We start from the raw sequence: 22,298 nt of genomic DNA, 5'->3' as shown, positions 1-22,298 counted from the left end.
TCAGCCTCACGTGGCGCCTCGCCTTCTCGAGCCTTCTGTCGCCCCGGCTTCGTCTCTCGCGGTGTCTGCCCTCCAGCGCCCGGTCCGGTGAGAGGCGCCCTCGCGCCTGGTACACGGCCCCGCCCACCGTTAAGAACCCGGAAGAAGGAAGTGCGTGCCTCGGCCGGACTTCCTAGGTAAGAGTGGACCGCGGAGCGGTAGGTCTCCTACCTCTTCGTTTCTCGGCTCTGTAGTGTAGTCTGAGTTGGGCTCTGAGGGCGGGGCCCATGCTGGTCCCCGCCTCCAGGTGGGCGGGGCTGGCTGCCGGACAGCTCACGCTTGAGGGCAGAGCCAGGTGGCCCCACGCGCCCTCCTTGGAAACGGGAAGAGATAGAATTCTGTTTGTTTTTGTTAGGACGCGGTTTCTGCCAAGCCTAGTCCCTGGCTTGTTTCCGCAGTACCCATTCCCTCTGCCTGCCTGCTGACCCGAAACCTTCTCTTCCAGTCCAACATGCCCCCCAAATGTGACGTGTTAATTCAGGATGAACTACGAAAAAGACTGTACCAGACATTTAAGGACCGCGGTATTCTGGACATGCTCAAGGTATCAGTTTTAGGCATATCTGTTATATGACTTTTACAAAATGTAACCTATAGCAATAAGTACACGTTTACATCCATCCAGGTCTTGGGTTTTGAAAGTAGTACGTACGAGACACAGATTATGTTAGTGACCGACATTTTCATGTTTTGTATAGCTAGTTATCCTGGAACAATAGTCTCAAACGGTTTTAAAGTTAGATTTATTAAAGTGACATTAAGATGGGAGGAGGAACTTTATGAAATGAACACATTTTAATAAGGTTAAGCTGTTTTGTGAAGCTGGTTTATAGGTTCCTGAACTAATACGTGGTTTTGTAATAATCAGTTTGCCTGAACGACATTGACACCATATGTAACGTATTAAGTGTATTGCTTACTGTAGAATAGTTTAGGGAATGAGAACTTTCTTTAAAACATTTTGAAAGGTATGTATGTATATTTGACTTGGGCAGCATATACTTATTAGTATGAATTAACAGCAAGGAATAGGATTACCACAATCGTGTTCCCATTATACATTTCAGAAGTGTATTTTACACTTAAATTGGAAATTAAGGAAAAATGAGCTTGTATTTTTTCTTCTCCCTCCCCCATTGTTTTTGTAACTCAAAAAAAAAAAACAAAACCCCACTTCAGACTCATATGAAAAATACAGAAAAACAGAAAGGAGAAGTCGGTTGTGATGCAATCACTAATTGGCATAATGGGGTGTGTATTCTTTCTAGTTACTATTACATGGTGAGCATTTTCCTGTGTCCTTAAAAGTTTCTTGAAATACTCCTTTTCAGTGGCACCAGGCTCATTTTTATATGTGTGTGCAATTTATGTGGCAATCACCACATAATTGAGGCAGCAAATATGTATTAGTACACTTTATATATAAATTAACAGCAAGGAATAGGATTAGTTCAAATGTGCTTTCATTATTATTGATATATATGTATATATTTTAGAAGTATATTTTACACTTAGAATGTTGAATAGGTTATATTCAGGTTTAGACCTCCTTTAGTTACATTTCTCATTTTTCCCTAGAATAGATTAAGTGGTTTCATGTGCCTGAATGACTCTTTATCCTGGACAGTCGGATCAAAGGGCATGAGCATTTCTTTTAAAGGCTCTTCACCTCTGGTTCTAGAAAGATTGTAATAGTATCTAGTCCACCAGCAGTTTGACAATGCTTGTCTCACTCCAATAGTACTGTCACGACGTTGTAAAAACCAATCTAAGATTGAAAATCTCTTATTTTAGTATTTATCCCTTTGATTATTAATGAGGTTGCACATATTTTCTGGCCATTTACATGTTTTGCAAGAATTGGTAGTTCATGTCTCTTGCTTATTGGGGGGGTGTTAATGTTTTCTTATTAATATATAAAAACTTTGAATAGAAACAATCCTTTTTCCATTTTTATGGCAATACTTTATCTCAGTGTTCAATTTTAATTTGGCTCTAAAAATATTGGTGTTGTATTTTTATATCGTTAAATCTATTGATTTTTTTGGCTAGTTAGTCTCAGTAAGTTTTTCTCTACTAAGAACATGAATATTCACTTTTAAGTTTTTAAAAAGGCTTCAGATTTTGTAGTTAACACTTGATTCCACCTGGAATTAATTGTAGTGTATAATGCATTAGTAAGCTTTCCAATGTGGAATGGTCCTTGCATTCCTGAGCATGGCGGGTTTTCTTTTTATTTTTCTGTTTTTCTGGGTTAGTTCTGATCGTGTTTCACATGCTGTCTGTAGTCACAGTTGATATTGACTTACCCTGTTTGCACTATCCCTGTTGGGCTCTGGTATGGGGATTTTGTTACCCTTGTTCACCGCAGCTGCAGTGTATCCTTGGGAGAAACTGTCCTGTTTGCAAAGCTGGTGGTGGTGCTGAAATCCAGCTTGGTCAATGGCAGGGCAGAATTTCACTCTCTGAGCTAGTTTTTACTTTCAATTCAAGGGCTGTGGCCTGGGTGAGTTCTAATTTTTAAAATTGATTGAATTTTTAGTTGCCTAATTCTATTTGGATGTTTGATAAGAATTTTTATTTATGGTTAAGTACAAAGTCATGACATTTATCAAATCTTTTTAATGTTGGAGTCTACTCAGTCTGTCCATTTCTGGGGGAGACGTGCTGAGGATCCCAAGTCTCTTCTCCCACTTCCCCTCCCCCCACATTAATTGTATGTATTTTTGTCATTGAAAAGTTAATTCTGAGTGGGTTTCCCTCTTTACATTGGCTGCTTTAAGATGGCATGCTTTTTGTATTTGTCAAGATGGGAGTTTTTAATGTCATTTTATTTTTTTCTACTCTTACTTTCCTTTCAACCTACTTAGAGCATTCAATTAAATTCTATCCTATTTCAGTACTTGTCTATAAGACACCTGGAATCACTTTTATCAATTAAGGTGGATCTAAATAAATTACTTCTTTAGCATGTAACAAATCTAATTAACCCTTTGAGTAGTACAAACATTCATGTACGTCCTCGTGCCTCCTGACCATCCAGCGAGCATGAAAAAAACTCACTACTCAAAGGATTAAACACCTCTAAATTTTATTGGTGGAGAATGCTGTAGTTTCTCTTGTTTTATTATTTCTGTTACTGAACTGGATTAGATGAGGCAGAGCATGCATATTTTTCTCAGTGTCACTGTCTTTCGTATTATAAGATTGTCGATGTATAAGTCCTGTTCTGTACTGGTAGTTGCACACTGTTTTTCGCTCTAGCTGAAGGCTGGAAGACAGAGGTCTAGCAATTCCATTTGTTTCTTGCTTGTATTCTGTTAATATGAATCTATTATATATTATTCAGTGTTGAACCCCATGGATATGGCAATATACTCTTAAGTTCAGCCCAATTATATATTTTCAGATTATATGCAAAATTGCAAAATAGATTAGAAAAAATACCCAGTAGTTCAATGAATTTAGAAATTTATTTATCTATTTATTTTTTATTTTATTTTAATTTTTTTTACAGAGACAGAGTTAGAGAGAGGGATAGATAGGAACAGACAGGAACGAAGAGAGTTGAGAAGCATCAATCATTTGTTTTTCGTTGCGACACCTTAGTTGTTCATTGATTGCTTTCTCATATGTGCCTTGACCGGGGGGCTACAGCAGACAGAGTAACCCCTTGCTCAAGCCAGCGACCTTGGGTCCAAGCCGGTGAACTTTGCTCAAACCATATAAGCCCACGCTCAAGCTGGTGACCTCGGGGTCTCAAACCTGGGTCCTCCGCATCCCAGTCTGATGCTCTATCCACTGTGCCACTGCCTAGTCAGGCATTCTTCTTCTTCTTTTTTTTATTTTTTTTTTGAAGACAGAGAGAGGGACAGATAGGGACAGGCAGATAGGAAAGGAGACAGATGAGAAGCATCAATTCTTCATTGCGGCACTTTAGTTGTTCACTGATTACTTTCTCATATGTGCCTTCACTGGGGGCCTACAGCCGAGCCAGTGACCCCTTGATTGAGCCAATGACTCAAGCCAGTGACCATAGAGTCATGTCTATGATCTCATGCTCAAGCCAGCAACCTTGGGGTTTTGAACCTAAGTCCTCAGCATCAAAGGCCGATGCTCCATCCACTGTGCCACTGCCTGATCAGGCTGGAGATTTTCTTAAAATACTAGTTATAAGCTTTAAAAAATTGCCCATCTTGAACCTAAATTTCCTTACTTATAAAATGTGAGAAAATTACTGTATTTCACAGTGTCTTTAGATGTAAATAGTGTATATATATATAATATATATATGTATATATATTATACTATATATATACATATATATTGAATATATTATATATATTATATATAATATATTTATGGAAGGTTCTTCTTTGGGTTTACTGATTTCTCTTCTAGTTAGTCTCGTTTACTGTTATTCTGGGTTTACTGTTATTTCCTTTCAGGGAACCCAATTTTATATTCACAACTATGCCCAATAACCTGGTTTCACCCAGTATTGTTTCATATCCTCCAACAATCCACAGAGGTGGTGAAGCTGCAAAATTTTAATTTCTATTGATACCCCAATCAAGAGCTGCTGAAACAGACTCATAGAGAAGACAAGTTAGAGATTGCATGTGTTCTGGCTATCTTAGCAGGTCACTTGGAAGCTGTTGAAAGCAGGCTGCTTTTCCCAGAACCCATGGGCTACTTGTCTCACAGGGTGAGACAGAGTGTGCGGCAAGATAGTTCTTGACTTCTGACCATGGAGCTAGAAGCGGGAAATAAAATGGAGAGTTCTAATTCATGTGGCCATCTGTGTCTCTGCAGTGCAACAACCCGCTGAAGGTTTGCTCCCTCCTGTTTCTTTTCTGTTTTTCTTTGTGACCTAGACACAGCTGAGGAAGCAGCTCATTCAAGAACTGATGCACCCTGCCCTGAGCGGAAAAGTGCAGCCCCAGTCCATGGCAGTGCAAGGCAATGCCCTCTTGATAGGGGCTTCTAACTGTCTTGTGGCAGACCACTTACAGAGATGTGGCTATGAGTACTCACTCTCGGTGTTCTTTCCGAAAGTGGCTTAGCAGAGGACAAGGTAAAGTTTTTCCTTCCTTATTCTGAGTTTTCTACTAACAGCCTTTCTCCTCAGATGACTGTAAAGTTCTTCATAATAGCTGAGTGCTACTTGGCGGGCCTGGTCCTCCAAGTTTCTCAGTCATCTTTAAAGCTACGTCTTGGAATTGTTATTTAATGCAGCAAAGCAGTACTCATTTTGATATTTTATCAATTCCTTGGCATTTCGATTATTAGTCTTTTGTTAAATTGGGATGTGTAGAATCGTGCAGTGTTTCAGAGCTCGAGTTGATGTTATGATCCCTGTAGTCGACTAAGATACAGAACTGCCATTTATGTTGAATTTCTGTTGTGAGCTCAGCCCTGGGCTAGTCACTGTGCAGGTGTATGTGTGGCCCAGGTGAGAAATCAGAGTCTGGAGAGAGGGGTGATTGCTAGAGGCCACAGGATTTCTAGATCTCTAAAATGTGCTCTTTTAACAATGCCACAGACTCTGTCTCTAGATACTGCTCTTCTTTGTGAGGTATACATTATTATTTTTAAAATCTGTGGTCTACTTAAATATTAAAACATGTTTTATCACTTTTCTAGTTATTTGAACTGTATTCCTCCACCATTGCTATTGAACATATTAGTCACACGTTATTATTTTAAAGGCAGATACAGCAAACTTTCCCCATATTTTTAAAAATAGACTTAATTTTTTAGAGCAGTTTAGGTTCGCAGCGAAACTGAGCAGAAAGGGAGAGTTCCTGCATGCTCCCTGCCCCCACACGTGTGCAGACCCCCTTGTCAACATTTTCACAATTAATGAACCTTCACGGTGGCATCAGTTTTGTCTGAAATCCAGTCGAACTTAGGGTGCACTCCTTGTGTTATCCCTGTTTTTACTCTGTCTTATCCAGAATTGTCTAAAGTTTCATATTCAGAAGTTTTAAGAAAACCTGAACACTGTTAATACTTAAAAAATGTAAAACCTAAATATACTGTATTTATTCATTAATGACCAAACTACATATTAACATTAGAGGAATTCTTTTTTGGTCCATCAGTCTCTCAGGTTCTAATTATATTTCATAATTTTGCTTATTGCATGCATAACAGTCAATTATATTATTATTAGAGCAGTAATTAATGTAGTTCACAAACTTAAAAGTTTTTACTACTAAAAAATGCCATGCATGGCCCTGGCCAGTTGCTCAGTGTAGAGTGTGGGCCTGGCTTATGGATGTCCTGGGTTGGATTCCAGGTCAGGGCATGCAGAAGTGACTGTCTTCTTCTCTACCTTACCCCCTTCTTTATTTCCTTATCTCTCTCTCTATCTATCTATCTCTATCTCTTATTTCTATCTCTATCCCCCTCTTTATCTCCAGCCACCATGGCTCCATTGGAACAAGTTGGCCCCGGACACTGAGGATGGCTCCATGGCCTCCGCCTCAGGCGCTAAAAAAAAAAAAAAAAAAAAAAAAAAAAAAGCTCTGTTGCTGAGAAATGGAGCAGCTGCCCCAGATGGGCAGAGCATCACCCCTAGAGGGTTTGCTGGGTGGATTTCGGTGGGTACACACATGGGAGTCTGTCTCTCTGCCTTCCTTTTTCTCACTGAAAAAAAAAATAACCATGCAGAATATTTTCTTTAAAGGAAAACCAATAGAAAATAAATCGTCTCATTGTTCTCACGATAGATATAGTAAATGATACGTACTGTACTGGAAATGTATGTTAAGAATAGCTACTCAGGGACTGACGTCAGAGAAATGGCACCATAAGAAGTGATACCGATAAATCTCCCCCAAAATTCAACAATATCTTCAACCAGAGACAGAAAAATCTATCCTTGGAGCCTCCAGAAGTTCCACACTAAACACGAAGGCAGAGGCAGCAGCAACCCCATAGCTGGATCATAAGGCTACTAATTCAAGAAGGAAAGACTAGGAGTGAGGCTCCGGGAAAACGGACTCTCTCATTGTCAGAGCCTGCAAATGCTAATGAGCCTCGACTGCCAACGAGACTGAAGCCCAATATATGACATCGCCACAGAGACTTATCAACTGCAAACCTCTACCTAAGCGTACCACAGGGGCAGTACCCAGGGTACAGAGTCACCAACCAGGAAGAGGAAAAGAAAAGAAAAAGCAAGAAGATAACCTCTCAAAATCAAGAATAATCCACAGACTTTATAACCTGTCCCATTTTATTATATTTGTTCGTTTGTTTTTCTTCTTGTCTTGATTATTTTCTTCCTCTTCAAATTTGGTTGTTTAATTCTCTGCCAGTCTTACTCTCTCCTCTCCTTGCACTACACTACGCATAAGTGTTATAATCTCCCATTATCTTTTCTCTCTTCTTCCTTTCTCTCTATGAGGGTTGCACTCCAAAACCCTTAACTCTCTCTCTCTCTCTCTCCTTTTATTCTTTTTTCTTCTTTTTGTGTTTTCCTCTTTTTTTTCTCCCTCTATATTAGTTTCTTCTTTTCTCATTTACTTTTCCTCTCATTCAATCCTCAATCACGAAAAAATTATTTTATCTGGGACTCAAATTTTTCTTTCTGGCGCTTTGGGGTTTTTTTTTACTTCGCTTTTTTAACTCACTAGCAGTGCTCCCAACCCTGGCTCTCCATTTTATCTAGTTCTTGCTCCACTAAATACAATAGTAATTTTTTAATTTTTTCCCCTTTTTCCTGTTTCCCTCTTATTTCTCTCATCATATCTCTTAGTCAACCATCACCTAAAAGCAAGTCATTTTATTCTTGCCCCAATTTTTTCCTTTTTTGCATTTTGTGGGTCCATACCCCCTTTTTTGCCCCTTTATCACTTCTCCCCAACTCAGGCCTTCCATTGTAGGTAGTTTTTGTTCTATTTAGCACAAAATATAATTCACAGTTCACCACAAGATTTTCTCAATAAGGAGGGGAGAGGAGAGGAGAGGAGAGGAAAAAAATGGGGGGGGGAATAATATTTTTTTTTTTTACTTTTTATTCTTCATTAATTCTCATTAATAATATCAACAAAACCACCCTCAGATACCATTAAGGAAAAGGAAATCGAATATCATGGATACAAAAGCCAGAGAGGTAGCACAGATAGATGAGGAAAAATTTACTGATAATTATTTTTTTATTTTATTTATTCATTTTAGAGAGGAGAGAAAGAGGAGAGAGAGACAGGGGGGAGGAGCTGGAAGCATCAACTCCCATATGTGCCTTGACCAGGCAAGCCCAGGGTTTTGAACCGGCGACCTCAGCATTTCCAGGTTGACACTTTATCCACTGCGCCACCACAGGTCAGGCAGATGAGGAAAAATTTATGGAGAAAAAATTTAATATATTGGAAAACTTGGAGCTAAATGACAGAGAATTTAAAATAGAAATCCTAAAAATACTCAGAGATATACAAGAAAACATAAAAAGGCAATTTAGGGAGCTCAGAAAACAACTCAATGAATACAAAGAATATATTACCAAGGAAATTGAAACTATAAAAACAAAACAGATAAAAAACTCAATTCACAAGCTGAAAAACAAAGTAACAAGCTTAGCTAATAGAACAGGCCAGATAGAAGGTAAGATTAGAGAAATAGAACACAAGCCACTTGAGGCACAACAGAGAGAAGAAGAAAGAGACTCAAAAATTAAAAAAAAATGAAAAAGCCCTACAGGAATTGTCTGACTCCATCAAAAAGAATAACATAAGAATAATAGGTATATCAGAGGGAGAAGAGAGAGAAAATGAAATGGAGAACATATTCAAACAAATAATAGATGAGAACTTCCCAAGCCTGTGGAAAGAACTAAAGACTCAAATTCAAGAAGCAAACAGAACTCCGAGTTTTCTTAACCCCAACGAACCTACTCCAAGGCACATCATAATGAAATTGGCACAAACCAACGAAAAAGAAAAAATTCTCAAGGCAGCCAGGGAAAAGAAAAATACAACATATAAAGAAAGGCCCATTAGATCATCATCAGATTTCTCAACAGAAACTCTACAAGCTAGAAGAGAGGGGACCACAACATTTAAAGTCCTGAAAGAGAGGAACTTTCAGCCATTAGTACTATACCCATCGAAGCTATCCTTCAAAAACGAAGGAGAAATAAAAACATTCACAGATACAGGAAAGATGAGGGAATTTATCATCAGAAAACCCCCACTCCAGGAATTACTAAAGGGGGTTTTCCAACCAGATACAAAGAACAAAACAAAACAAAACCACAAGTAAAAGCTCCACCAAGAACACAATAAAACCAAATTTAAACTGTGACAACAACAAAAAAAAGGGGAGAGGGCGGAGATTAACAGTAGCAAAGGACAATGGAGTGCAAAAATACTCACAAGATAGTGCATTACAATGAACAGGGTAGGAACCCTTTTCATTACTTAATGGTAACTACCATTGAAAAAACCACAGAAGCACATGATTTAAAAAAGGTAGCAACAGAGGAAAGATGTATGGAATACAACCAAACAAAAACAAAAGATAGAAAAACGAAAGAAGAATCAAACAAGACACAAAACAGAAAGCAATGTATGAAATGGCAATAGGGAATTCACAAGTGTCAATAATTATACTAAATGTAAATGGATTAAACTCACCAATAAAAAGGTACAGAGTAGCAGAATGGATTAAAAAAGAAAATCCAACTGTATGCTGCCTACAAAAAACTCATCTAAGCAACAAGGATAAAAACAAATTCAAAGTGAAAGGCTGGAAAACAATACTCCAAGCAAATAACATAAAAAAAAGCAGGCGTAGCAATACTCATATCTGATAATGCTGACTACAAGACAGCAGAAGTACTCAAAGACAAAAATGGTCATTTCATAATGATTAAGGGGACGGTGAATCAAGAAGACATAACAATTCTTAATATATATTCACCAAACCAAGGAGCACCAAAGTATATAAGACAGCTACTTACTGACCTTAAAACAAAAACTGACAAAAATACAATCATACTTGGAGACCTCAATACACCGCTGACGGCTCTAGATTGGTCATCCAAACAGAGAATCAATAAAGATATATTGGCCTTAAATGAAACACTAGAGCACCTAGATATGATAGACATCTACAGGACATTTCATCCCAAAGTGACAGAGTATACTTTTTTCTCCAGTGTACATGGATCATTCTCAAAATTGACCATATGCTGGGCCACAAAAACAACATCAGCAAATTCAGAAAAATCGAAGTTGTACCAAGCATATTTTCTGATCATAAAGCCTTGAAACTAGAATTCAACTGCAGAAAAGAGGAAAAAAACCCCACAAAAATGTGGAAACTAAACAACATACTTTTAAAGAATGAATGGGTCAAAGAAGAAATAAGCGCAGAGATCAAAAGATATATACAGACAAATGAAAATGACAATACGACATATCAGAATCTATGGGATGCAGCAAAAGCAGTGATAAGAGGGAAGTTCATATCACTTCAGGCATATATGAACAAACAAGAGAGAGCCCAAGTGAACCACTTAACTTCACACCTTAAGGAACTGGAAAAAGAAGAACAAAGACAACCCAAAACCAGCCGAAGAAAGGAGATAATAAAAATCAGAGCAGAGGCCCTGGCCGGTTGGCTCAGCGGTAGAGCATCGGCCTGGCGTGCGGGGGACCCAGGTTCGATTCCCAGCCAGGGCACATAGGAGAAGTGCCCATTTGCTTCTCCACCCCCCCTCCTTCCTCTCTGTCTCTCTCTTCCCCTCCCGCAGCCAAGGCTCCATTGGAGCAAAGATGGCCCGGGCGCTGGGGATGGCTCCTTGGCCTCTGCCCCAGGTGCTAGAGTGGCTCTGGTCGTGGCAGAGCGACGCCCCGGAGGGGCAGAGCATTGCACCCTGGTGGGCAAAACGTCGCCCCTGGTGGGCGTGCCGGGTGGATCCCGGTCGGGCGCATGCGGGAGTCTGTCTGACTGTCTCTCCCCGTTTCCAGCTTCAGGAAAAAAAAATCAGAGCAGAAATAAATGAATTAGAGAACAGAAAAACTATAGAAAAAATTAATAGAACAAGGAGCTGGTTCTTTGAAAAGATCAACAAAATTGACAAACCCTTGGCAAGACTTACCAAGGAAAAAAGAGAAAGAACTCATATAAACAAAATCCAAAATGAAAGAGGAGAAATCACCACGGACATCATAGATATACAAAGAATTATTGTAGAATACTATGAAAAAACTTTATGCCACTAAATTCAACAACCTAGAAGAAATGGATAAATTCCTAGAACAATACAACCTTCCTAGACTGAGTCAAGAAGAAGCAGAAAGCCTAAACAGACCAATTAGTAGGGAAGAAATAGAAAAAAATATTAAAAACCCCCCCAAAAATAAAAGTCCAGGCCCAGACGGTTATACTAGTGAATTCTATCAAACATTCAAAGAAGACTTGGTTCCTATTCTACTCAAAGTTTTCCAAAAAATTGAAGAAGAAGCAGTACTTCCAAACACATTTTATGAGGCCAACAAAACCCTCATACCAAAACCGGGCAAGGATGGCACAAAAAAAGAAAACTACAGACCAATATCTCTAATGAATACAGATGCTAAAATACTAAACAAAATACTAGCAAATCGAATACAACAACATTAAAAAAATAATACATCATGATCAAGTGGGATTCATCCCAGAATCTCAAGGATGGTTCAACATACATAAAACGGTTAACATAATACACCATATCAACAAAACAAATAACAAAAACCACATGATTTTATCAATAAATACAGAAAAGGCATTTGATAAAATACAACACAATTTTATGTTTAAGACTCTCAACAAAATGGGTATAGAAGGAAAATATCTCAACATGATAAAGGCCATATATGATAAACCATCAGCTAACATCATATTAAATGGCACTAAACTGAAGGCTTTCCCCCTTAAATCAGGAACAAGACAGGGTTGTCCACTCTCTCCACTCTTATTTAATGTGGTGCTGGAGGTTCTAGGCAGAGCAATCAGACAAGACAAAGAAATAAAAGGCATCCATATCGGAAAAGAAGAAGGAAAGGTATCACTTTTTGCAGATGATATGATCCTATACATTGAAAACCCCAAAGAATCTACAAAAAGACTACTAGAAACAATAAGCCAATACAGTAAGGTCGCAGGATACAAAATGAACATACAAAAGTCCATAGCCTTTCTATATGCCAACAATGAAAAATTTGAGAACTAACTAAAAAAACCAATCCCCTTCATGATTGCAACAAAAAAAATAAACCTAGGAAACATAACAAAGAATGTAAAGGACCTATATAATGAAAATTACAAAGCATTGTTAAGGGAAATCAAAAAAGATACAATGAGATGGAAGAATATTCCTTGTTCTTGGATAGGAAGAATAAATATAATCAAGATGGCCATATTACCCAAAGCAATATACAAATTTAATGCAATTCCGATAAAAATTCCAATGACATTTTTTAAAGAAATGGAACAAAAAATTATCAGATTTATCTGGAACTTTATAAAAAACCCCGAATAGCCAAAGCAATCCTAAAGAAAAAGAATGAAGCTGGGGGCATTACAATACCTGACTTCAAACTATATTATAGAGCCACGACAATCAAAAGAGCATGGTATTGGCATAAAAATAGACATTCAGACCAATGGAACAGAATAGAAAATCCAGAAATAAAACGACATATATATTCCTGCTCGGTGTTCAAAGCACAGTGCAATAGAAATTCAGTATCTGGCATCGTTGGTTTTCTTGGCTTTGTGCATGCTAAACCTGGTATTTCTATTGATATAGTATAAAAGAAAAACCCCACCACATATATATGGTCAAATAATTTTTGCTAAAGGGGCCAACAACACACAATGGAGAAAAGAAAGCCTCTTCAACAAATAGTGCTGGGAAAACTGGAAAGCCACATTCAAAAGAATGAAACTCGACTACAGTTTGTCCCCTTGTACTAAAATTAATTCATAATGGATCAAAGACCTAAATATAAGACCTGAAACAATAAAGTACATAGAAGAAGACATAGGTTCTAAACTCATGGACCTTGGTTTTAAAGAGCATTTTATGAATTTGACTCTAAAGGCAAGGGAAGTGAAGGCAAAAATAAATGAATGGGACTACATCAGACTAAGAAGTTTTTGCTCAGCAAGAGAAACTGACAACAAAATAAACAGACAGCCAACTAAATGGGAAATGATATTTTCAAACAACAGCTCACATAAGGGCCTAATATCCAAAATATACAAAGAACTAATAAAACTCAACAACAAACAAACAAACAAACAATCCAATAAAAAAATGGGAAGAGAACATGAACAGACACTTCTCTCAGGAAGAAATTAAATGGCTAACAGATATATGAAAAGATGCTCATCTTCATTAGTTATTAGGGAAATGCAAATCAAGACTGCAATGAGATACTACCTCACACCTGTTAGATTAGCTGTTATTAACAAGACAGGTAATAGCAAATGTTGGAGAGGCTGTGGAGAAAAAGGAACCCTCATTCACTGTTGGTGGGAATGTAAAGTAGTACAACCATTATGGAGGAAAGTATGGTGGTTCCTCAAAAAACTGCAAATAGAACTACCTTATGACCCAGCAATCCCTCTACTGGGTATATACCCCCAAAACTCAGAAACATTGATACATAAAGACACATGCAGCCCCATGTTCATTGCAGCCTTGTTCACAGTGGCCAAGACATGGAAACAACCAAAAGGCCCTTCAGTAGAAGACTGGATAAAGAAGATGTGGCACATATACACTATGGAATACTACTCAGCCATAAGAAATGATGACATCAGATCATTTACAACAAAATGGTGGGATCTTGATAACATTATACGAAGTGAAATAAGTAAATCAGAAAAAATCAAGAACTGCATGATTCCATACGTAGGTGGGACATAAAAACGAGACTAAGAGACATTGATAAAAGTGTAGTGGTTATGGGGGGGGAGGGAGAGGAAAAGGGGGAGGGGCACAAAGAAAACTAGATAGAAGGTGACGGAGGACAATCTGACTTTGGGTGATGGTTATGCAACATAATTGATTGACAAGATAACCTGGACATGTTTTCTTTGAACATATGTACCCTGATTAATTGATGTCACCCTAGTAAAATTAATAAGGAAAAAAAAGAAAAAGAAAAAAAAAGAATAGCTACTCAAAATATCTGTTTAAAGCTATTTTCCATATACTTTAATCATTCATATTTGTAAAGACAGTAAGAATTTACTTTATTTACATTTTGATGCAATAGTCCTTTAAAATAATTAATTGCAATAAAGGACCCTGGAATTGACTTATGTATTCATTGGTTCATTTGATATTGGAGTGCTTGTCATCCATAAGGCATTAAGCCATTTCTGTCATTTCTGTTAGGCATATCATCTTCATTATGAAGTATTTGGAGGTTAATTACATGATCAACAAAAATATTTTATGTATATGACCTCAATATATTTATTTTAATTTATTTAATAGTATAAGGAAGAGCTTCAATTTTTTTATTAGCACAGTTTTAATTTTATTTTTATTTAATGTGAAGATAATTCTTAGTCATATATTTAGAAACATCCTAATTCCTCATTTAAACACTGATGTAATGTCTGCTTAATTAATCTTTTTTTTCCTTAAGGAATTTATGATGCAGGATCTATTACAACACATTAAAGTCAAACCTGACTCCAGTCTCTACAAGTCACTGGTAGGATTACTGAATTTTTATAACCTGCTTTGGCTTGTTAATTATACCTGAATAGTCAAATAAAAATAAAATATTTTCTTTTAACAGATTTCAGGATTTGATCAAGAAAACCAAGGAGGTAGGAGTCTGCATCTTTGTAGAGATATGGTAACATTTCTGTCATGTATTTTTCCTATAAAAGTATGAAACTAATTTTTAGGGAGAAGAACAGGGAATCTAATTTGAATTACGATTTTTTTTTACTGACAATACCTGACCTTTTAAATAAACAGAACAATTCATCTGTTGTTTTGACAAATGTAGATCATTTCCTTCAAATCTCAATTTATAATGGCTTTATATACTCAAGAAAATTGCAGACAGTATTAGTAGCCCCACAAATGGATTGAAAGTTTCTACAAGGTTGAAATCACACAAAAAACAACTAACTTAGGCTAAGTATCTTTAGATCCTAGATACTGATTTACAGAGTATTGTATTGATACTTGCTTAAAGAATTAAATATGTGTTCCGTGATATGTTATAGGTCTTTAGTCTGAAGTATTTATATTGGCCTGACAAATTAATTTTGGCCTTGATAATCGCCTTTGTAGACTCCATAGCTGCTATGAGACAGTATCAGTCTTTGCCTCCAGTTTCTGGCACCGAGCTCCTAAAACCCTTGTGACTTCCTCGGTGATAGGAGTGTCTTCTGTTCTAATGGAGCAATCTGGGTGGGCTCCCAGATGGTCCTGGGTGTCTCCTGGGTGAGGGCTGGTCACTGGAAAGACCAAGCCAGGATTAGAGACTTGGACTTTTCACTCCACATCCGCATTCCCTTGAGAAGGGAGAAGGACTAACAGTGGAGTCCATGATTGATTAGACCTAAGTGATGAAGTCTCCATAAAATCCCCAAAGCCGAGGTTTGCAGAGCCACTGAGTTGAACACCTGGCGGTGCTGGGCAAGCGGTGTGTCCAGCTGGGGCGTGGAGGCTCCGTGCCTTTCCATACACCATTTCACTGGGGCGTAGAGGCTGTGTGCCCTTCCGTACACCATTTCACCGAGGCGTGGAGGCTCTGTGCCCTTCCGTACACCATTTCACCGGGGCGTAGAGGCTCCGTGCCCTTCCGTACACCATTTCACCGGGGCGTAGAGGCTCCGTGCCCTTCCGTACACCATTTCACCGGGGCATAGGGGCTCTGTGCCCTTCCATACACCATTTCACCGGGGCATAGAGGCTGTGTGCCCTTCCGTACACCTTTTCACCGTACGTATCATTTCTATCTGGATATTCACCTGGCTCCTTCAGCATATCCTTAAATAAAGTGGTAGAGCTAAGTTCACGTTTGCCTGCGTGGGTCTGAGCCCATCACCGGTGGCATCTGATTCTACCTCCGGACAGACCATATTGGAATTGAGTTAAATTGTAGATACCCAGAGGGGTCACACGGAGTTGTTGGGCATGTGGAAAAGCCCCACACATTTGGTGACCGGACGTGACAGAGTGCTGTGCTATATGTCGTGTTCTCTGTAAAAGGAAAGGAGACTCGCAGGGAAGCGAGACCTAGCAGGGAAGAGCTGGGTTTTTCCCTCTATAGAAAGGGTGAAACTGAGTTTTGTTCCTCCACAACTGCTGTGACAGGGAAAGCATGGGCTAGGCTGACAATGGACTTTGTTGTGTGAGCATAAGCTGGGAAGTTGCCTGTGAGGCATAATTATTCTTGAGGTTTTTACAACAGTCTGCAACATTATGTAGTACTACTTGAACGTTGTCCATGCCTGGATCTTGTCCGTTGTCATTGCTACTGCCCCCGCCAGGACATTTATTCAGAACTTACCATTCAACAAACATTGGAGTATCTACTCCCTGCCAACCATTAGTGTGTGACTTAGTTGCCTGGTCTTTTGGGAGTAATGTTAGCAGAGATAAGGAAATAGGATCACGGGACATCTAGACTGCCTGCCAAGCAGGGCATGCCTGTGGGACTTCAGTACGGTAAGTGATGCTAGATAGAGACTTATTCTAAGCCAGTGCCATCCGGTGCACTTCTCTGTGATAGTGGGAATGACTGTGTCTCTGCTGTCTGATACGGTAGCCACTAGCCACATGTGGCTGTTGAGCATTTGAAAGATGGCTGGTGTGACTGAAGAACTGAAATTATAACTTAAATTCAAACGCCTACATGTGAATAGTGGTTATCATATTGAGCAGCACAAGTCTAAGGTATATAGCAGGTGTCTGTAGCTTAACTATTGTTTCAGAAAGAAATTAAGGCTTTAAAGGGATAATAAGAAATAGTCCACTTATTATAGGTATTTATAATTATCTTTAAAAATAGCTTTTCACTTTTACATACTCTCTTTAAATATTTCTGGTTCAGAAAGACAGCTAGCTGGCTAACAGCTTCTCCGGGCTTCACCCAGCATCCTAGTAAAACTTTTTTTTTATTTAAAAAAAATTTTTTAAGGCACACTCTTAGGTAAGAGGTGCTTTTTTTAAAAAATTCATTTTAGAGAGGAGAAGGAGAGACAGAGAGGAGAGACAGAGGAAGGAGCTGGAAGCATCAACTCCCATATGTGCCTTGACCAGGCAAGCCAGGGTTTTGAACCGGCGACCTCAGCATTTCCAGGTCGACGCTTTATCCACTGCGCCACCAGAGGTCAGGCGTAAAACTTCTGAAACTCAGAAAAACTAGGAGGAGCAGACATGTCAGACATCCTAATGGCAAAGTTTGGATAGAACTCTTTGCTAGCAATAAAATAGCCACTGTGAAAATGCAGAGATTTTAAAAATTGGTGGCTTCCAACGAAGAGACTGAGACGGTCAGAAAGCATGTCGGGAGATATTTGCCCTGCACTGCTGTCTGTTCCGGGACAGGGACTTCGGTCTTATCTTCCCTGTCTGTGCTCCACCGGGGTATTTTGCATGCACGTAACTGATCGATTTTTCTCCTGCTGACGGAGCCTGCTGATTTTCCCACTCCCTTGTCGACACTTAAGTATGATCAGCGTTTTCATCTTTGCACTCGTATTAGGAAAATCGGATTTCTCTGTCGTACTATGTATTTGCATTTATTTATTATTCTGTTTGTTATTGAACATTAAATTTTTTCTATAAACTCTTTTTATGCACTTTTCTTATTTTCTTACTGATTTATAAGAGTTCTTTGATATGAAAATTAATACTGTGTCCATTTTGTAGCAGATTTCTTTTCCCGTGTATCATTTGTCTTTTTATTTTATACCATATACAAGTTCTTAATTTTATGTTGTTAAATATTTCTATTTACCACTTCTAGATTTTTGTGTCATGCTTAGAAAGAATTTCCCTCAGAAATTATTCTTAAAAGATACGTAATGTAAGAAAGGATAATGTTATAAAACCAAACTTTATAAACAGTGTCTGAGCAATGTTTGAATGAAAGAAAGTTGGAGACTAAACTGTATACATTGTGTTTTTTAGGTTTTCTCCTGGAGTTTCTAAGAGAAGTAGCAGAATATCATCGTGATAAAGAAACTTGTGACGTGGACACCCAGACAAGTCTGACGTTTCCTAGCAAAGACTCTCTTGGTAATTGTAGGCGTCTTTCATAAGTTTAAGTCTTGCTGCTTCCCTTCTGAGTGGAGGAGATGACCTGCTTTACTGTGTTACACGTGTGTCCTAGTCTGGGAGGGATGTCAGCCGCAGACAGCATGCCCGTTTCCTCTGCTGTCACTGCTGGAAGGAACCAGCCCTGCTCTCCAGTGCTGCTCCTCCCTCCACGACCACCAGGGCGACACTGTCTAAAATCCGTGGGGATGCAAAGACCCACATTCTTGTTGGTTGGGTTGAACCTTCCACCGGGAGGCTCTTCCTGTATCTGATTTTACTTTATTTCATAGCTACTAGCGTGGGCAGATCCTATACTATTTGCATGCTAGAGAATATTCTAGAGACATCAGTGGCCCGTGGCTTCATTTTATAGTAGAGAAGGTAGAGGTAGCCCGAGGAAGGAAGCCCCTTGGGAACCCCCAGTCCGGGAGGCCCTGGTTCTGCCTCCAGGTTCTGTGGGCTGACCCAGAGCCTGTGCCGCTGTGTGGCCTTTCTGCAGTGCCACTCTGCCCTGCAGTTGTGTGCTCCGGAGAGAAGGGAAACAGCTGGCGCACGTGCTGTGATGAATCCATTTCTGGGCCTTTCCTTACTCTTAAGGAGCACAGTGCCTTTAACTTGTAAGACAGTAAAAGTTGAGTTACCTTACTCGACTTCTGTCAGCCGTTTTCTCCTGTACATACTCTTCAGTGGCATTGGTGTTCACACGACTGGGCTGCTGCTCCCGGTCTGGGTGTGCACTCAGCTGTGTGGTTGCTTCCTGCGCACGTTCGGCTTGAGGGCCGCAGGCCGCTGCAGAGGGCACTGCAATGAGACAGTCAGCAGCCCTGCCTTTAGTCCCAGTTATGCCTTTATGTAGTGGCTTAGCCCTCTGGGAGTCGCTTACACTCTGGGCATCCGTGTCCTTTGTCAAAAGGAAGACTTGAAACTCAAGGTCTTTAATTTATTTGAAGGTCAGTATTTTGAACACATGACTCGACTCTCACTAAGGACCAATAAAAGAATTCTCTGCTTTGGCGGTTCAAGACTGGAAAGAGATGTTTTCTGATTTAAACTTTGATTTCTCTTTCTCTAACATTTTATGATGAAAATTCTCAAACATTCAAAGCAATTGAAAGTTTTACAGTGAACACTTATACACCTAGATATCCTCTATCACTTATCTGTCCATTTATCTTAATTTTTAAAAATTACTTTACAGTAAACTGCAGACATCCGTGCACACTCTTCTAAATATGCTCTTTGCTTTTGAACAGGCCTCTGGCCTCTTGTTCACTGACAACATTCCTCTAGCCTCATTCCCTCTTTATTTTTTTCCTTTTTAATAGCCAAGAAGCTGCAGGCTATTGATGATCAGTTTGCAGGTGCTTATCCTCCTCATCCAAAGTTAGCATCTTTAGAAATGAAGCTAAGAATATAAGAGAGAAATAAAACAGCAGCTTCAGGCAGAAATGCATGAAAAGGTAAGTTTAGGCCTGGCCTCTGGTCCGCCAGTGGATAAAGTGTCGACCTGGAACACTGAGGTTGCTGCTTTGAAACCCTGGGCTTGCCTGGTCAAGGCACATATGGGAGTTGATGCTTCCTGCTCCTCCCCCTTCTCTCTCTCTCTCTACTCTCTAAAATGAATTAAAAATAAATTTAGCCTGACCAAGCGGTGGCGCAGTGGAAAGAGCGTCGAACTGGGACGCAGAGGAGCCAGGTTCCAGACCCGAGGTCGTCAGCTTGAGCGCGGGCTCATCTGGTTTGAGCAAAAGCCCACCAGCTTGGACCCAAGGTCGCTGGCTCCAACAAGGGGCTACTCGGTCTGCTGAAGGCCCGTGGTCAGGGCACATAGGAGAAAGCAATCGATGAACAACTAAGGTGTTGCAATGTGCAATGAAAAACTAATGATTGATGCTTCTCATCTCTCTCTGTTACTGTCTGTCCCTGTCTATCCCTCTCTCTGACTCACTCTCTGTCTCTGTAAAAAAAAAAAAATTTAAATTTAAATGATACTGTTAACAAAATGACATTTTATATATCTTTCCATTCTTAATCTTAGGTATATAGGAAAATACCTAGAATCTATTAATGAACGTGATACTGCCTTTATGTGCGTGTTGTTTTCCTTTCCACTTGATGACATTTCTTTTTGCCTTTTGAATGAATCCTGCAGGTACAGTGAATGAGACAAAACTAAAGATGAATTTAACTATTTAGAGCATGAATGTTAAACCTAAACATGGAGAACTTGTTACTATTTTTTTAGTATCGTTATTGGCATTTACAATTATTTGTGATCACTTGGCAGTTGAAGCATTTTAAAGATAGTGAAATAGAAAAAATTAAAATGGAAGAGAAGAGAAAGTCTGAGAAGGAATTAGCACAGTTACGGAATGACGTGGAAAGAACTTCTCACGCAAAATCTGAAGCCCTCCTTTCTCGGGAAAAGATGTCCCTTGAGAGAATTCAAAGGCACCAGGAGGTAATATTTTAAAGTCACTGACTGGGTGGCTCTTTGCTGCTGCTGTTAGGAGATTGGCTCACAGTGCCGGAGTGAGGCAGGGCAGTTGCTGGAACAGTCCATGGTGCCAGGTCCTAGAGGAGTAAGGAACTGTGGGCAAGAGCACACGAGCAAGACTCAGCCTCGAAAAACCTAGCAGATTTCCTTCCTCAGGTTTGCCGGAAGGGAGAATGGGTAGGAATGGCCGCGTCAGGAGTGGAAGTTGCTCTGAGTGAGTGGCGGATGTGAGATTAGGCAGCAAGCTTGAGGAGAGGACCAGGGCTAGGAAGTTGCTGCCCGGGGGCAGGGAAGAGCAGCTCAGAAGCAGACAGGGCAGCTGAACTGTTTTGGGGGCCCTGCTGCGGCCGCAGCTTGGAGGTGAAGTAGACCGAACCAAGTTCTGTGGGTGACTGTTCTGTTGTGGCTCTCAGGAGGGCTTGGAAGGTCAGCGAGGCCCGAAGGTAGGGTATTTGGAGAATGGAGCCTTACAGAGCTAGCTGAATCGATGTGAGCTGAGAAAGGCAGCCTGTTTAGTTGAAGACTCAGGTTCGGCACGATGGTGAGGGGACCCGGAGGACAGGGTAGGAGGCTACTCATCTAGGGAGGAGGGTGCGCTCCGGGGCAGTCTCGCAGACACGGAGTAGGTCTGGGGAGACTGGTGGGTGGAAGAATAAGGGGAGACCAAGAGGACAGTGTTGCAGGCTGAGGTGTCAGATGAATTTGGACACCAAAAACAATGTGCGTCCATTAGAGCAAAGGTGAAGGTCCCTGGAGCAGAGGAGTCCAGCACTGCAAGTACCATCCAGGTGTCCACTGGAGCTTGTCACCTGGGAAAGTGACTGGACAGGAGCTGGAGAGGGTGAGGAGTGGCGGGAAGTGTGTGTCGGCAGGAGGGATTGGATCCACTCCTTTCGGAAAAACAGGTTCCTGTCCCAAGGGTGTGTCAGACCAGACTGGGTTTGGGGCACGGTTTCCTGTGTATAGCCAGAACAACGGTACCAGGAGACGGCGGAAGTCAGAGCCTTCCTCCTGGCATCAACCCTTGCTTGGGGCTTCTCAGTGAGACCCGGTTATTAATGGTAATTGCACCCCCTCTCTGGTTTTGTAGAGCATTTCTGGGAATTGGGCTCATCTTAGCTATGATGATGATGATCATCATTTTAGCTATTATGATGATCATTTTAGCTATGATGATGGTGATAATCATTTTAGTGATGATGATAATGAAGAAGAAGAGGAGGAGGAGGAGGAGGAGGAGGATGGAAGCGCAGGTCTTTGAGATGATTGGATTGTATTCAGACCATCACTTTCATCTTCACGATGGGTGACTGCCTGGATCAGATCAACCACTTAGTAAACAGCCCCGAGTCCCCATTTAGTTAATGGATTCTCAGAAGGTTCTGGAGAAGGCTATTGTCCTCATAAAGTACCATGCCTTCTCTCCATCACCTGGAATGTCCTTCCCCTTCTCTCCCGGAT

The 22,298-nt window shown here is 40.1% G+C and overlaps 1 protein-coding gene and 1 pseudogene across 1 annotated transcript in view; both read left to right on the top strand.

Annotated features, from left to right (window-relative positions):
* Positions 1-63: 63 nt before the first annotated feature.
* Positions 64-22,298, top strand: part of OFD1 (OFD1 centriole and centriolar satellite protein) — a 47,039-nt gene continuing 24,804 nt past the window's right edge. The window contains 10 exon segments of the mRNA XM_066250247.1: positions 64-176; positions 485-583; positions 4,917-5,091; positions 5,094-5,116; positions 14,700-14,768; positions 14,856-14,886; positions 18,212-18,319; positions 19,666-19,747; positions 19,749-19,800; positions 20,628-20,801. Of these exon segments, the coding sequence (XP_066106344.1) occupies positions 491-583; positions 4,917-5,091; positions 5,094-5,116; positions 14,700-14,768; positions 14,856-14,886; positions 18,212-18,319; positions 19,666-19,747; positions 19,749-19,800; positions 20,628-20,801 (807 nt within the window). The 5' untranslated portion in view covers positions 64-176; positions 485-490.
* LOC136318006 (small nucleolar RNA SNORA8) lies at positions 12,745-12,846 on the top strand (annotated as a pseudogene).

The sequence above is a fragment of the Saccopteryx bilineata genome, chromosome X (assembly GCF_036850765.1).
Source record: "Saccopteryx bilineata isolate mSacBil1 chromosome X, mSacBil1_pri_phased_curated, whole genome shotgun sequence".
Taxonomy (NCBI): Eukaryota; Metazoa; Chordata; class Mammalia; order Chiroptera; family Emballonuridae; genus Saccopteryx; species Saccopteryx bilineata.
This window is presented reverse-complemented; position numbering and strand designations above follow the sequence as displayed.